The 18,824-nt window shown below is 35.2% G+C and overlaps 1 protein-coding gene and 1 pseudogene across 1 annotated transcript; both read left to right on the top strand.

The window, feature by feature from the left end:
- The first annotated feature begins 6,312 nt into the window (after positions 1-6,312).
- On the top strand, positions 6,313-7,235 carry LOC122705527 (annotated as a pseudogene).
- A 1,612-nt stretch (positions 7,236-8,847) lies between these two features.
- On the top strand, positions 8,848-13,251 carry LOC122705664 (olfactory receptor 4F4). Its single transcript, XM_043921083.1, has 2 exons — positions 8,848-8,865; positions 12,183-13,251. The coding sequence occupies exons 1-2, from the start codon at positions 8,848-8,850 to the stop codon at positions 13,152-13,154; spliced, it is 990 nt and encodes a 329-aa protein (XP_043777018.1). The 3' UTR covers positions 13,155-13,251.
- Positions 13,252-18,824: the final 5,573 nt, after the last annotated feature.

The following is an 18,824-nucleotide window of genomic DNA, read 5'->3' as shown; positions in this document are numbered from 1 at the left end:
GTCAGACACGACTGAGCAAGCAGGCACAGCACACACACATACTGCTCACAGTGTTACCGGCAAGCCCTGGGTGTGGGGGGAGATCAGGAGAAATTTTCCACTAATTTGAAATGTCACTATTTTACAGAAATTAATTTAGACAAGCCATAACTCTGCTGCTCTTCTAAAGTATACAGTTTCTGAGCAGGAGAAAATGATATACAACTCAAAACAAAAATAGAGCTTTGAAACCTTGAGGCCACCATGGTAACCTGGAGATCAAATTTTTTCAGTACATATCAAAGATAAAGTCAGTCTTTTTCAGAGAAATCTGCTAGGCTAATCTTGATGATTGTTACAGGTCGTCTGAATAATTATCTCCTTCTCAGGTAAACATGCTCCTCTTACAGACAACTCAGAATAACTCCCTACATTTTTTTCTCTTCAGACATTGATCCAACAAACCCAAAATTTACTTGTATCCAGTCAAGTCAGGAAAAATAAAGTTTAAAACCATTTAAGACCTTCATCCCCAGTAGTCTGCAGTTCATGAGCACAAGCAGAGTCACAGGTAAACATCTGCCATAATTAAAAATAGGAAAATTATTCTATTATGAATTATGAGAATTATCTTTACCTATCAAGGGTTTAGATTTATTTCTTCAAGTCTGGTGCTATGAATATCTCGTTTCTCAGGATATATTTTCACACCTTCATCTCAGTCACTCAAAGCAAGACCATCCACCATAAAGAGGAATTTTTTTACACAATCCAATATGTTATATCAAAACCTTCCTGTAAAACAGGTTCACTGTGCTGTACAGCTGAAACTAATATAACACTGTAACTCAACTATATCCCAATAATATTTTTTTTTAAAAATCTTTCTTCTTTCCCTCTGTTTCATCACCAGAAAACTTTTTCAATATTTCTCTCTTGGGGAAACCAATGTGACTCAAAGATTTAGTTCCCAAGAGAATCTAATAATGGGCTGAGTATTGGCCATCTTTGCAGCAGCAGCGGGTCACTCTCTTATGCAGCTAATTAGGTTATTTCTCATTATGGAGAAACTTATATATAGCTTTGTCTTTGAGTGGGGTGGGAGTGCTTATTTACAGATAAAGAGTACACTCTCTGACTTTCTCTTCTCCTAAAAATATCCACCCTGTGACTGAACAGGCAAGTAAGAAAGACACTTTTAAATTACAAAACTGCCCCTGTCACTGTTGCTTCCCTCTCCCGATAACCATCAACGTTCCTTCCATTTCTGCTCCCCTGTAAAATATTGTGTCATTTTCTCCTTTGAAATGTGTTTGTCCTTTCATCCTATACCTTCTCTTTTCTATGATCAAATTTCAATCATTGAATTGCATTGTCTTGTAAAATTAATTACACACACACATATACCTTTTGATATTTTTAACTCCTCTTCTTAATGTGAAGATTTTTCAAGATTCACGTTTCTGGCTTTTGTGCTTTCCAATTCATTTTAAACTTCTTTTTCCATTGTGCAAGACAGACTTCTGGACTCACGTATTCCTACCCTATTTAAGGACCAAATTCTGTTTTTAAACAAAAGGAAATCTCAGTCCTCAGCCTCCAGGATTCTACTGTGATTCCCTCTCCTTCATTATTACTTTCCTCTGAATTTGAAGGCTCCAGCCAATGCGTAGGCTGAGAGCATATGCTCAGATTCAAAGAAGATTCTGGTGTTGTGCCAGAGGATGGTACAGAGGAGATGCTGGTTGCAAATTCTGAAAGAGAACTGTTCAAGAACTGGCCACGTTGTTTGAAGAAATAGGAGAGGGGATAAGGAAGAGCAATACCCAACAGGGTAAAAAAAAATAGTCTTTCAGAAAGGGATGGCTCAATTTATTTTAAAAGGAAAGAAAACTCAGGGATGAATAGGACCCTTCCAATTTGGTGTGATACTATCAAATATAAACAGTCTAGCTTTTTAATGACTTTTTCTACAAGCAGGTGTAGATCGTAACTGAGGAGGTCATTGGACTGAGTTAGGCTGACTTCTAGTGCTGGCTCTGAATGTATTGCTGCAAATACACTGGGCATTTAACCTCACTGGGTTGTTTTCCATCTGTAGAATGAAATAACTGGGCAAAATAATCTCAGAGTTCTTTCCCACTTTTATAAAGATGTATCATTCTAATAATCTTCTTTTGTTTAAAGATTTGTCCCTCCAGGCATTGGATAACTGATAAATTTTAAATCTCTAATAGGAGAGATAGCAAGTTCTAAGGGGACTTGGCTTCTGAAGAACTCCTGGGAACTTCACACAGTCACCAGTGTTTCCTAAGAAGGCAGAGAAACCAAGTATGTGGTCTTTTTCTCCAAACAAGCATTCTCAGGTCATCAGGATTTCTGGAATAATGAAACATGTTAATTCTAGATGCTTATAACAGAATGGGTGGGCCCTTCTTCACTTATCTTAAATAATCCTGATTTTATATACACACACACACACACACACACACACACATATATATATATATATAAAATTAGGTTATCATTAGGAAGCACAAACTTGTGGAGAAGGTATTGTTAAGTTCAATTTCTCTATATATTTGTGAGGACTTCTATTTTGTTTCTAACATGATCTGCTGCTGCTGCTAAGTCGCTTCAGTCGTGTCCGACCCTGTGCGACCCCATAGACAGCAGCCCACCAGGCTCCCCCATCCCTGGGATTCTCCAGGCAAGAACACTGGAGTGGGTTGCCATTTCCTTCTCCAATGCATGAAAATGAATAGTGAAAGTGAAGTCGCTCAGTCGTGTCCAACTCCTAACGACCCCATGGACTGCAGTCTGCCAGGCTCCTCCGTCCATGGGATTTTCCAGGCAAGAGTACTGGAGTAGGGTGCCATTGCCTTCTCCCCTTACATGAGCAATTCAGTGACTACTTCTGGACAATTTACTCTTCAAATATTCTTTGAGATTTTTATATGTGCCAGCCTGTTTTAGTCAAGTGACACAGTGTTAGACAAAGCAGAAAGTGTACCTACGTAATGAACTTTAATTTTTACATTTTACAAAAAGCTATAAATATTATAAATAAGAAAAGCAAAATACTGACTGGAGGTTAAACGGGTGTTTTTAATCAGTTACTTCCTAATTTTTCAGAGGTGGACCTGTCAGCTGAACCACCATGCCAAAACTATACCCACTCCATACTGTCAAACCCCTCTGCCACATCCATTATTTATTTGCCTAAAGTCAACTTTTCTTCATATCAGTGACTATTTTCCCTAAAATTTTATTATTACTTTCCATCCTTTCAGGGAAAAAGTACTAAAATAGTGAATGGAAATGCAAATAAAGCTCACACTCTTAGGTGTTCATAATGTATTGATGTGTGTTAATGTAAACAATGACAGGCAATTTAAGCAAAGATGTGCAACATTGCACCAATGTCTCTTTTAATTATCATTTTATCCTCTTTATTTGTCCTTTAGAATTCTTATTATTCTTATTATTCCATCCACTGCCTTCCTTCACTCCCTTTCTAATCTATTTTCATTCTTCCTCTTCTTTAGATCTTCTTTCCTGCCTATTCCTTAGACATATTACTGACTGACTTCACCACACTACTATGCTTATAGCTCTTGTTTTATATTGTAACTATACCATTTTAGCATAATTAAAGATTGTCAATAAATTTAATTACACTTTTAAATGGAATCTTGTAGTCTTTAGGCTAATAGACTCAAAGAGTATTGTATTTTCCTCTTTAAAAAACTTAATTATCACTCACACTCCAAGACAAGCACCATTTCAGCAGTACTAAGCTAATACAGGTGGAAATTTTCAAATATGACAAATCAATTTAGAGAAAACTTCAATTGTTTTTATAAGATGAAGCACCCACTTTAACAATGATGGAATCTTAAAGAATTGAGTTTATATGTTTTATGTTAGTTTTATAGGATAAAATCTTTGATCATAAGCAGTCAACATGATTCTTAAGCTTCAGCTTTATTACTCCAAGACAGTGAATTGAATGGTGAGATCAGGAAGTCAACAAACACCTTCTGCTCAGCAGAATAGAGGGTATTGCCATGAAATCTTCTAGGGATGACTTTCTGAACTCTATAATGCTTCCCAGATTCCATTCCACTCCCCAAATTCTTTGTCCTTACACCCCTGTGACCTGGGTGATTTAAATATGAAGTCCATTGATAATTGAATGAATAAATTTAAAATGGTTAAACAGAAAATGCTAGGAAGGGTGTTTAGAACATCTAGGTGAGAGAAGGTAGAAGTCAATAGAAAAATTAATCAAGAGGCAACAGAAAGAATAGTATATTGCTGAAATAGGAAGTTAATCAAAACTTCCCTATTTCCACCATCAAAATCCAGATCCATCAGGACACTATACTTACTTAGCTATATTCTGCCCTAATACTATCATCTATTAATCAATTCTGAAGTTTATGAAAATATCTAATTGGATGAGAGAAGTATTAAAGTCCTTTACTTCTCCAGCTAGTCTTCTATTAATTACAAGTTAATCTTTGCTTTTAAACCTTCTTAATAAATCATCCTTGAGCTCTCTGTGCTCTTGGATGTTTTTATCAAAAAATCTAATATAAATATGATAGCTATACTGAAAGATAATTAAAATCTAAAGGATTTTTCAAGTTCTAAAAAATAAAAGTCAACTACTGTACTATGCAATCTGTGTACTTTTCTTGCACTTAATATTATAAATAAAATTCTTACTAGTGCTATTATAAATTTCTATTAACACTTATTTTGATAACTATAATATTTTCCTTCATAACAGAATTAAACCTAATGTTTGACATCTAAATTGTTCAAAGTTTTTTCAACTGTAAAGTATGAAAAACATATTTGTGCAAAAATCTTTTTCGATACAAATAGAATTCCACAAGGAGTACTACTGCACCAGGTGGTACAGATTCAAGCTTCTTGGCACATGATTTCAAAATATTTTATTTAATAATCTTTAGTTTCTTTTTAAATTGGTGGAAAATTGCTTTATCCTGTTGTGTTGGTTTCTGCCATACTCATGCACGCTCTTGACCTCCCTCCACTCCCCCGAACCCTCACCTCTAGGTCATCAAGGAGCACCAGGCTGCGGTTCCTGTGTTATATAGCAACATCGCACTATCTAATTTACACGTGACAGTGTATATATGTCCATGCTACTTTCTCAACTCGTCCTACCCTCACCTTCCCTCTGTGTGTCAAGTCCCTTCTCTGTTCATCAATACCATTTCAAAATATTTTCTTAATTTTAGATTAGTCTATATTTCTATCAGTGGTGTATGAATGTGCCTATTTCAATGAGTGTTGGTTTTGACAAGAATAACTATAAAATGTTTTTAACTTAATAGAAAAATAATAGCTTTATATTTTATTTTATTTCTGAGAAAGATATATATATATATATATATATGCAAAAATACATAAATAGTTTACTTTTCTGAATTATCTCTTCATATCATTTTCCCATTTATCTATTAGGCCTCAGAGGTTTTATTAAACAATTTTCACTTTTTATAAATATTATGAAGATACCAATCTTTTATCTGTCTATGGTACTTCAAATTCACATAAGATTTTTAAGGTAGATTGTTTTTAAGTACATGTTGGAAATAACCTTCAGAGGTATCTTAACAGTTATTTTGCATGTCTATACTCATTTCTGTGTGGTGGCTCAGATGGTAAAGAATCTGCCTGCAATACAGGAGATCCAGGTTCAATCCCTGGATCAGGGAGATCCTCTGGAGAAGAAAATGTCAACCCACTCCAGTATTCTTGCCTGGGGGATTTCATGCACAGAGGAGCCTGGTGGGCTGCAGAGGTCACCAAGAGTTGAACATAACTGAGTAACTAACACTTTTCATATTCATTTCTAAGTTCAATTTAACTTTATTTTTCATGATTATATTGATTAAAAGGTTATCTATTTTTTTAATCATTTTATATGCTCTTATACCCTCTTCCAATTTTCTGGGATTCAGTATTTTTGTTTTTAACTTTTATTATTTTACTTCATCTGTATTCCTTGAGTTTATGCTATACATTCTCTTCTAACACCATAAATTGTCTGACTGCTCACATATTTAAATAAATATGATCATTTAAAGCGAAAGATTGTCTCTGAGCGCAGCTTTGTTGTACTCAATATTTTATGCCCTGGTTCCCATTATTTTGTAAGTAGTCTATTATCAATTAAGCTAAAGGACAAATTTTATATTATTAACATTTAACACAACATTTAAGTTGTATTAAGTTGATCCCACCTTTCTTTTGTTGCAGGTCACTTGACAGTCCTCTCTTCTTTATGATTCAATGGACCAAGTAAATGGCTCTGTGGTAACTGAATTTGTGTTTCCTTAGGGATGCAGTTTTTACTTTTTCTCTTCTTCTCTGTGTTGTATTTGGGGATTATCCTGGGAAACATCTTCATTGTGTTCACAGTGATTTTTGATTCCCACTTACATACACCCATGTATGTTCTGTTGGCCAACCTATCACTCATTGACCTAGCCCTTTCATCCACCACAGTTCCTAGGATGATCTCTGATCTTTTCAGTGACTGTCAAATCATTTCCTTCCACAACTGCATGCTACAAATGTTCCTTATCCATGTCACAGGAGGAGTGGAGATGATGCTGCTCATAGCCATGGCATATGACAGGTACATAGCAATCTGCAAGCCTCTCCATTATGTAACTATTATGAATCCCAAAATGTGCATGTTTTTAGTAGTTGCTGCTTGGATAACTGGAGTGACTCATGCTGTGTCTCAGTTTGTCTTTGTCATAAATTTACCCTTCTGTGGACCTAATAATGTGGGGAGCTTTTATTGTGATTTTCCTCGGGTTATTAAGCTTGCATGCATAGATACTTACAAACTAGAATTTGTAGTCACTGCCAACAGTGGCTTCATATCTATGGGCACCTTCTTTCTATTACTTATATCATACATCTTTATTCTGATCACTGTCCGACAACATTCTTCAAAGCATTTATCCAAGGCGTTCTTCACTCTGTCAGCTCACATCACTGTAGTGTTTTTGTTTTTCCTTCCATGCATGTTTCTCTATGTATGGCCTTTCCCTACAAAGTCACTGGATACATTTTTTGCCATTGTGGACTTTGTTGTCACCCCCGTCTTAAATCCTGCCATATATACTTTAAGGAACAGAGATATGAAGGTGGTAATGACAAGGCTAAGTCAACGCCTTGTAATTTTTAGGGAAGTGACATGAGAGATTTCATTGATGAGAGCACAAGATGAATGTCATGGATCATCAAGACCCTTGTGGTCACCATGAACACTATAGAATGTGCTCATTTTCATTATTGCTTTTAAAAACTGAGAAGTTGGTGCTTCACTAGTGGTTCAGTAGTAAAGAGTCCACCTGCCAATGCGGGGGACATGGGTTTGATCCCTGATCCAGGAGGATCCCACATGCTGCAGAGCAACTAAGCTCATTGACCACAACTGCTGAGGCTGTGCTCTAGAGCCCACATGCTGCAACTGCTGAAGCCTGCATGCCCTAGAGCCTGTGCTCTGCAACAAGAGAAGCCACAGCAATGAGAAGCCCATGAACCACAACTGGAGAGTAGCCCCGGATTGCCTCAACTAGAGAAAAGTCCACACAGCAACGAAGACCAAGCACAACCAAAAATAAACAAATAAAATTATAAAAAAAAATTAAAAAAAACTGAAAATACAAAAAATACATAAAATAGATAAGATACATAAAAAAAACAAAAAAGAAGGTATTGAATCAAGGAATTTCATTTACATAGAGTTGTAGCTTATATTTCTATCTAAACTCCAAACCTGAACTGTAGTTACCACTAATGACTGCATTCAATATTCATGTGGATATTTTACATCTACATATAGATATGTACATGTGTATATGTACATGTATATATACACATGTGTCTATATGTATATACATATATACTTACATACATATACATATATATACACACATACATATATATATATACACATACACATATACATACATATAGGGCTTCCCTGGTGGCTCAGAGGTTAAAGCATCTGCCTGCAATGCAGGAGACCTGGGTTCAATCCCTGGGTCGAGAAGATCCCCTGGAGAAGGAAATGGCAACCCACTCCAGTACTCTTGCCTGGAGAATCCCATGGACGGAGGAGCCTGGTGGGCTACAGTCCAAGGGGTCACAAAGAGTTGGACAAGACTGAGTGACTTAACTAACTAATACATACATATATACATATGTATATTTGTACATATGGATATACATATACACATATGTACATACATATATACATATGTGTGTATATGTGTGTGTGTATTACACATACATATATACATATGTGTATATATATATATATACACCTATACATGCAATTTAACTTCATCAGTATCTTCCATTTGATAACAAGCATCGTTGGAAATCAATTAATATTTCTTATGGAAATTATGTAGATCCAAAGATAAAATATAGGTTTATGTAAACCAGTAGACATTAAAATTGAGGAAGAAGCAATTCTCATCATAATTGTATTTTAATTAGATAAATAGGAAGGTCAACACTATGACACTATATTAAGACTTAAAATTGCTTTTAGACTTTGATAATGTATTTCATACAATATTGTTTTAGAAATAGACTCTAGTATTTTATATTATGCAAAATTTTGCCTATTTTCCAGTTTTTTTTCAATATTTGTTTTCAAAGCATACCTTGATTCATTCTTTAAAAGTATCTACACTTCTGTAAGTATTTGAAGGGACTTATTTACTAGAGGAGGATACTCCATTCAGATCTCAGCTTCTTTAATGTGTTCATTTTTAAGTAAGGGCTCTTAGGACAAAGATGATTGGCAACATTCAGGTAAAATCTGGAAAGTCTGATGGTCATGGAGCACAGCTGAGAGAGCATTTGGATTCTTTCTATGACTAATTTAAGGAACATTAACTGTAATAAGTCAGTTCAGTTTTAACCACTGTATGATAATTAAAGCTACTCAATAAAAATGATAAATAATAAGAACTTAGACTTATTATTTGTCAAGGTATTTTTCCTATATTTTATCCACAAATTTTAAGCTATCTGCTTTCTATAAAATCTAAAACACTATTATTTGCTTCCTTCTTAACATGTCTGAATTTTAACTGCACAATTTTATGAATTTGTTTTACTACGCTTCTTTAAAAATTTACCTTTAAATTCAGTGAGAGTCATAGAAGTACCTGAGTTAGCCAAGAAACTGTGACATTAGCCCTTAAATCAAGAAGATTTTGTGTATCTCCTCAGGGGAAAGCTTGTGAGACTATAAGAGTTAGTCTCAATACCCAAAGTTCAGGATGACTACTTTCAGATCTCTTCATCTGCCTCTGGTCACTTCCATAAATGGTTCTTAATTAATGAAGTCATTTGCTAAAGAGGATAGTTTATATCAATTTTCTTCTCTTGGAAACTGTATACTTCATGAGAAAGTGCAAATAAAAGAAAAGTCTACACACCTTGCTCTGAAAATTGCTGTAGTGTCTTCCAGTTATGAAGGAGGTAGGTAGAATGTGAAAGTGAAATATATTAGCAGAATTAACCAAACTGTAGCATTTGTATTGACAATAAAATGCTTCTATTAGTAATAACCCATTCTACAGAATTCAATTTTATGTGCATTTTTCAGGAAAAATGGAAGAATCCTGAGGTTGGTGAAAATAAAAATTCATTTTGCTGAAGAACAGTATATTTGAATTCTTACTTGTTACCATGGTAGAAAATCTTTTCACCGCAAATAACACTTTGGTAAACCTATACTGACATAACTATCCAGTTTGTCCTCTTTTCTCAGTGAAATGACTCCACATCAGTGAATATCCAAAGAAAATACTAAATCACATTCCTTGACTTTAAAGAAACATCCAAATCAACCAGTCATGTCAGAAATGATCTCACAATAGGAATCTCATCCTCTTTATTGTCAATGACAAGTATGATTATATTTGTGCTAAGCAGAAGGGGACTAAAATGACTATTTATGACTTGTTTTACTACTAGGCATCTCTTTATATTTGGAAGTAAATTATAATTGCCAAATATTTATAGGATTTTAAAAACAGTAATATGGAGCTTGAGAATAGGGCTATGGAATGGATAATGAAGAAAAAAAAAAATGCAATTTCCAGGGACTGTGGAATAACTGATTAAGGAGAGAAAACATAATACTACTCCCCCAAAAAATTTGATGAGCCATACCCTATCCTTTCATGACTCCTTGAGACCCGCCAATTTCCTCTCCTCTCTTTTATAGCTTCCCCTTCAAGCTACCATTCCATTTTCTACTTCACTTACTGCAAAACTTCTGGACTCCCCAATATATATATGAAATGACTTTCGCAACTTACATCCAAAGACCACTCTTCAGGCTCTTAGCTCTCAGGTAGCAACTTACAAAGATATTCCATCAATACCTCTACATTTTATTATCATCATCCTTTACTTCCTTCCAAATGTATTACTTCCTCTAAAAATGACCTATATGGTATACATTGCTATGCTAGATCTTATTATAGCTATTATCAGAGTTAAAGCTGTGACAGTGTTCACAATTACTCAGAATAAAAAAATTAGCATCATTTTTTTTATCTTACACATGTGTTGACACATGTCCTGTTATTACTACTTTTTATAATGGCTATTATTAACTGCTTACCATTTGTTAGAAATTGATTAAACAATTGCTCATAATTCTGCAACAGTTTTTCATGTCAACATAATTAAACAAGAATCCCATAGTAAGCATTCTAGAATCCTTTTCCAATTTCATTTCCTATTAAAATTTCTTCACATTTTATCTCAACAAATATTTTCCTCACTTTCAAATTTTTATTTTTTTAAATTTTGTTTTGTTTTTTAAACTTTTTTGGCCACCCCACACAGCATGTGAAATCTTAAGTTCCGCCATCAGGAATCAAACTCGCATCCTCTGCAGTGACATTCTCTTACTTTTAACTTCTTTCTCTCATTTTTAAACCTTATTTTTGTGTTGTTATTCTTTTCTTCTATTTTTCATCTTTAATTTTATTTTGGCATAACTCTTTCTTCTAAGCATTTTCATATTACCAAATGTTAAATATCAATTCTATCCTCTATAAATTCTTATAATTCCTAGTTTCTCTTTCAGAATTCTCATAAATGTAATGTTTCCATAAGACTGAATCTCTACATCTGTCTTAGTTTTCATATTGCTATCCAAGTTCCTGAGAGATTATGACAATTATTTTTAAATTATGTCCCTCCCTCAATCCTTATAGAGTATTGGATTAGTGGGGATTTAGAAAAATATTGATCCAATGCACTCATTTAAAAGATAGGGAAACTAAATCTTGCTATGATAATTATTTTTAGAATACAAATATACTTTTAAATGATTATTGAGGAGCCAGGGTTTTTCTATGAATCAGAGGTGATAACTCTCACTACTAATAATCATCTAAATCTATTGTGTAATTACCAAATACAAAAACTGCAAAATATTTTATATTTAGTATTTCAGTTGAAATTCATAATAACCATAAAAAAGAATATACTTAGTATTTGCATTTACAAAATGACAAAAGAAATCTTAAAGAGGATGAATTCAAGATCCACAGATGCACACAAAACCCATACACTATGATTGCCTCACAATTAAATTGTGAATGAGGATTTGTTTTAGTTTAATAGAAAAGTTTCCAATAACTGTATACAAGATTATTGTGATGAACTATTGGGCTACTAAAAATACCTTCTCAAAAATGCATGTCATGAAAAGCCTTTGTAGATGTGACAATCATAGAGTTTTGTATGTTTCTAAGAGCTACGATATGGTCCAGAGAATATGAACTGTTTTGGAGTTCAGTGAAAGAGGACATAAATGCATGGTCAGGGTATAAATTTAATCTGGCAGAGAGGGTAACATGAAAAAAGCATTTTATTAGGAATAAGCCTAACATAAGTGAAAACACTAAAGCTTCGTCAACTGGACTATAAAGCGTATTCAGGCAAAGAGTGTGTGATAAAATTGAGTTTAGATTGTAGGCATTTTAAATTCCTTTATGTAACAAAGCACAGAATGTCATCATGAGTGTGAACATAATAACACAAATTGGGGCTCTGAATTTGAATATAATATTTCTGACTTTCTTCTCACTCCATTCAAGGTAACTACAGAGGATATTTCCTGGAATGAATCAATAAGTGAAACAAATCACTCCACGGTGACTGAGTTCATTTTTCTGGGACTCTCCAATTCTCAGGAACTCCAGATTTTCCTATTTGTGTTCTTTTTTGTATTCTATGTAGGAATTGTGTTTGGAAACCTTCTTATTGTCATAACTGTGACTTCTGATTCCCACCTTCATTCCCCCATGTACTTCCTGCTCGCCAACCTCTCACTCATTGACCTGTGTCTGTCTTCAGTCACAGCCCCCAAGATGATTGCTGATTTTTTCAGTAAATGTAAGGTCATCTCATTCAAGGGCTGCCTTGCTCAGATATTTCTGCTTCATTTCTTTGGTGGGAGTGAGCTGGTGATCCTTATAGCCATGGCCTTTGACAGATACGTAGCAATCTGTAAACCCCTTTGCTACACTACAATTATGCGTGGCAATGTATGTGTTGGCTTTGTGGCTGCTGCGTGGGGAACTGGCTTTCTCCACTCAGTGAGCCAGTTGGCCTTTGCAGTGAACTTACCTTTCTGTGGTCCCAATGAGGTAGACAGCTTTTATTGCGACCTTCCTAGGGTCATCAAACTTGCCTGCACAGATAGCTATAGGTTGGATATCATGGTCATTGCTAACAGTGGTGTGCTCACCGTGTGTTCTTTTTTCCTCCTAATCATCTCATACACTGTCATCTTAGTGACCATCCAGCATCTCCCTTCAGAGAGGTCATCCAAGGCTCTGTCTACTTTAACTGCCCATATCACAGTAGTTCTTTTGTTCTTCGGACCATGTATCTTCACTTATGCCTGGCCATTCCCCATCAAGTCACTAGACAAATTCCTTGCTGTCTTTTATTCTGTGGTCACTCCTTTCTTGAACCCAATTATATACACACTGAGGAACAAAGACATGAAGATTGCAATGAGACGGCTGAGAAAATGGAGTATCAATTCTAGGATAAAGTCTTAGATCTCTTATAAAATTAATCTGTAAGATTAATCTGTAATAATGACATATTATATAGCATCAGTAAGTTATTTAGAAAATCTAATGAAAAATGATATCTTCCATTTCATTCCTTATCAACTGTCAAAGAATATTTACATAAAAAGCCTCATTTTATTCTTTGACAATCTTGTTATGTTTTTGAATACAGAGGCAAACTTAACATTTTACTTTGAAAATATGACTTCACTAATTCTCCTAACAATTAAAGGCATAAAAATGTTAGCATTTGTACACTCCTGTGCCTTCTTGGATGGTCTTGAGGGTAAAGGGGAGAAAGATAGAAACTAGGTTGACTTAGGATTTTTTTAAAATTTCTATTTGGCTCATTTTCTCTAAAAACATCAAGAGGCAACTGCTATACACCTAATTCAAAAAAATAATATGCTTAGTGATAATGATATATATGTCAACTTTTAAGAGGTTTAAAAAAGAAACTCCTCCCATTATAACAGTTTAACTACTATCATTGTAACAACACATAATCCATGAATGTATTATTAAAAAGACAGGAAGAGGGGCTTCCTGTCAATGGTGAGGAGTCCGTCTGTCAATGCAGTGGACGTAGGTTCTATTCTTGGTCCGGGAGGATCCCATATGCCATGGGACAGCTAAGCCCAAGTTCCACAGCTACTGAGCCTGTGCTCTAGAGCCCATGATCTGCAACTGCTGAGCCCACGGGCTACAAGTACTGAAGCTCGTGACTAAAGCCCATGATCCATTGCCAGAGAAACCACTCCAATGAGAAGCCTGCTCACAGCAGGGGATAGAGAGTAGCCCCTGCTCACCACAACTAGAGAAAACCCAGATGCAGCAACAAAAGTCCAGCACAGTCATAAATAAATAAATAAATCTTATTTTTTAAAAAAAGAATAATAGCAAAAGCGAGTCAAATATAAAATTTGTCTTGTAGGCACATGACATCCTGTGGTATACAACAGCCCATAGCAATAAAAGCATTTAGAGAGATTCAAGTCTCTCAACATGTTGGCATACTGTGTATCATTTGGATTCATCCTTGTCACTTTTCATGGTTAGCTTTCACAAGCACAGACTTTGAAGTCAAAAAGAGATGGATTCAACTCTACCTATCCCATGCTAATCATGACTTTAAGCATTAGCCCAGTTGGTAAAGAATTCACCCGCAATGCAGGAGACCCTGGTTCAATTCCTTGGTCAGGAAGATCTGCTGGAGAAAGAATAGGCTACACTCCAGTATTCTTGGGCTTCCCTTGTGACTCAGCTGGTAAACAATCCACCTGCAATGAAGGAGACCTGGGTTCAATCCATGGGTTGGGAAGATCTCCTGGAGAAGGGGATGGCTACCCATTCCAATATTCTGGCTTAGAGAATTCCACTTACTATACATACCCATAGGGTCACAAAAGAGTTGGACACAACTGAGTGACTTTCACTTTCAAGTTTGTTTCCCATGGATTAATATCCAGAAGAATTGCCGGGTCACATGGTAGATAAATGTTTAATCTTGGAAAAACTTCCATGCTATTTTCTATAATGTCTATACCAACTCACATACCCATCAACAGTGTAACAGGATTTCCTTTTCTTCACATCCTTTACACTTTCTTCACTAATCATACACCTGCTGGCTATTTGTAGATCTGCTTTGGAGAAATATCTATTCAGGTCTTCGCCCAATTTTAATCAGGTTTTTTTTTTTTTCTGTTTTGTTTTGTTTTTAGCTATTGAGTTGAATGATTTTAACTCCTTATCAGAAATATGCTATAAAAATATTTTCTCCCATCCTTTCACTCTTTGCCTATTTTCCTTATTATGCATAAGCTTTTTAGTTTTATGTGCTGTTGATTTCAGTTAGCTAATTTTTGTTGAGAATTTTTGCATTTATATGTCTTCAGTAATATTGTTCTGTGGCTTTTGTTTCTTGCAGTGTCCTTATCCACCTTTAGTATCAGGGTAATTTCGATCTATAAGTTTAGGAGCATTCACTCCCTCTTCATTTTTTTGAAAAAGTTTAAGAAGATTGGCATTAATTCTTTAAATTTGGGTAGAATTTACCAATGAAAACAATCTAACCCTGGAGTTTTTATTAAAATGCAGTAAAACTAGAAGCTGGAAATAAAGTTGAGAAATGAAGAAAAATCTTGAAATTTAGAAACTTGCACTTAAAAAATACTAGGATGAAAGTGTAAATACAGATAAAAAAGCAAATTTTCTAAATAGTGATAATAAAGCAGTACATACAAGGATAAATGAGATATAGTTAAAGCAGTGATAAGAGAAAACTCACATATATATGAGAAAACTCATATGTATATGAGAAAAATTCATATACATGCATCATGTATATGATAAGAGTCATATACACACACATTGATGAAAAATGAAAGAAATAAATGAGCTAAATTGCCACCTCAAATTAAAATCAAAGGAGAAACAAAAAGAAAACATAAGAAAGAAAACAAAGTAAAAATCAAAATAAAGAACCAAAAATGTATCAAATTTGTAAATCAAAAATCTTGTTTTAAACAAATATACAAATTAGACAATCCATTAGATAGCTTCATAAAAGATAAGAATAAAGCACAAAAGTAGTTAATAAATAGTAAGAGAAAATAATGATCAAAAATCAGCAAATAAAGGTCACTAAAAACAATGTTGTACACATCTATATAAATAAATTTGAAAGCTTTATGAAATGGATAAATATTTCAGGATAATACTTTACTACCGACTGCAGTATAAATATAATACTTAAAAGTGCTAATTTTTTTAAAAAAAGGGCTAATTTCCATAGAAATAACACAGAAATTTATCAGCGAATTGTAACACACAAATATCACACACACACACACACGCATATACACACACATCAGGTTTAGGTGGTTCCACCGAGAATTCTACAAAACATTTAGAAATCAGATGTGCTGTCTTGTGCTTAGTCACTCAGTCGAATCCAACTCTTTGTGAACCCAGGACCGTAAGACCGCCAGGTTTTTCTGTCCGTGGGACTCTCCAGGCAAGAATACTGGAGTGGGTTGCCATGCCTTCCTCGAGGGGATCTTCCCAACCCAGGGATCAAACCCAGGTCTCCCACATTGCAGACAGATTCTTTAGCATCTGAGCCACCAGGGAAGGCCATGAATCCCAGAACAGGTAGCCTATCCCTTCTCCAGGTGATGTTCCCAATCCAGGAATCAAACCAGGGTCTCCTGGATTGCAAGCAGATTCAGATAGTCTCACTGAAAACAAATTGTTCCAAAGAATAGAAAAATGAAAATTGCTTCCAATATTTTTCATGAAACAGCAAAAGTTGTACCCAAATTAAATAAAAATAGTACAAGAGCAAACATTATCAACCAGTTTACTCATGAATATCACAGTCAAAATTCTGTATATAGAATTAGTACAGTAGGCTTCCTTTCTCAAACCATACACAAGAATTAACTGCTAATAGATCTGAAATACAAATGCAAAACATGAAGTACAAAATATGAGTAAATTCCTAAAAGTCCTAAATATAATGGAAATCTTTCTATGACACTAAATACAGATGTGATTTTTAATGATAGATTACAATAACAAAGTCTGCAATTCGAAATATTTTTTAAAAACAAATGTAAATTCAGAATACAGAAGACAAACTGGGAGTAAACATTACAATATATATCACAGATAATGAACCAATATTACCAAATGCAGAAATAACTCTTAAAATTGAAAGAGGAAGACCAGACATCTGATAGATTAAGAAGAAGGGGAGAGGGGAGTGACTTCAGAGTAAATGGCAGAAGAGACAACTCCAGAGACATATTACTCTATAGCAACACTGACATTTTAAGCAAAAAATTATTAGAATCAACATTTTCAGAATTCTGGAAAGTAGTCAGAAGCTCATAGCCAATAAGTAAACACTGAATAAAGAAAAAAGCAACTTAAAAATGATAGAATATATTTGTGGCATTTTTATTTGCCCTTTCATCATACCCTTTCCCGGAGAAGGTAATGGCACCCCACTCCAGTACTCTTGCCTGGAAAATCCCATGGATGGAGGAGCCTGGTGGGCTGCAGTCCATGGGGTTGCTACGAGTGTGACAGAACTGAGTGACTTCACTTTCACTTTTCACTTTCATGCATTGAAGAAGGAAATGGCAACCCACTCGAGTGTTCTTGCCTGGAGAATCCCAGGGACGGGGAGCCTGGTGGGCTGCCGTCTGTGGGGTCGCACAGAGTCAGATACGACTGACGTAATGCAGCAGCAGCAGCAGCATACTCTTTCCTAGCTTAACATTTTTTGTGAAGATGATGGCCCATAGCTGAATGAGACTACAGTCTCTGACTCCAGAGGGAGCAGAACAGACCTTAATTTCAAAGAACTGTGTCTTCTTTTTCTAACCTGTCTGAAAGCCACCTAAAAAAATTATGTAAACCTTTTAAATTTGTTTCACCTGATTCAGAAGTCACTCAAGGTGAAAGAGGGGCAGGGATTCTTCAAAAACATTGTAAGGCAAACGAAAAACCCACAGCCATCTGGGACAATTGAGCCCACCCCTAAAAGCCTGGAAGGAAAAAGGAGGAGCTGGGTTTTTTGGAAATGAAGGTAGTCAAAACAACACCTTTATATTGGGGAATTCAGAAAGCCTGATGGCTCAGATGGTAAAGAATCCACCTGCAATGCAGGAGACCTGGGTTTGATCCTGGGTTGGGCAGATCCCCTGGAGAAGGGAAGTATACCCACTCAAGTATTTTTGCCTGGAGAATTCCATGGATATAGGAGCCTGGCAGGATACAACCCATGGAGTCACAAAGAGTCAGACATGACTGAATGACTAACACTTTATACATGTCAGAGCAAAATACATATTCAGAAAATACCTGGAAGATTCTTAGATTTTAGCTCTGGCTACTTTCTCATGCAAACAGAAATGAAGGGTAAGGCAGAGTTTTATATAGCCCAAATATTGAAGGAATGCCTCAGCAAACAATCAACCAGGAAAGACTGGAAGTGTTTTCATGTTTCTTACTTTTCTTATTTTCTGTTGTTTTTTCTTAATTTTTTTCTTGGCTCTTGGTGTTCAAAATATCACTAGCTGAAAATAAGCTAGAGATATAGACACTTCAGAGAACAAACGTAACAAAGACTACAGAAGGTACAAAATAGTCTAGAAGTCACTGAACAACAAACAAACAAACAATCTCAGATGAATCCTACAGAAATTGACAAAAATAAACCTTGAAGAGGGGAAAGAATCTGATTTCCAAGTTACTGAATTATAATATCCAGAAGCTCTAATTTAAAAAATAAGAAGCCTACAAATAAAAAAGTATGTTCCATGTATGATGAAATAAATAGACACTATCTCTGAGAAAACAAAACATTTGACTTACTAGATTAAGACTTTAAACAAATGGTTTTAAATGAAAACTAAGAGAATAATAGGTCACATCAAGATTATCAGTAAAGATATAGAAATTATAAAAAAGGAGCCAAAAAGTATAATGGAGCTTCCCAGGTGGCACTAGTGGTAAAGAATCTGCCTGCCAATGCAGGAGATGCAAGAGACACAAGTTTGGCCCCTGGGTTGGGAAGACTCCCTAGAGTAGGGAATAGCTACCCACTCCAGTATCCTTGCCTGGAGAATTTCATGGACAGAG

The sequence above is a fragment of the Cervus elaphus genome, chromosome 12 (assembly GCF_910594005.1).
Source record: "Cervus elaphus chromosome 12, mCerEla1.1, whole genome shotgun sequence".
Lineage (NCBI taxonomy): Eukaryota > Metazoa > Chordata > Mammalia > Artiodactyla > Cervidae > Cervus > Cervus elaphus.
This window is presented reverse-complemented; position numbering and strand designations above follow the sequence as displayed.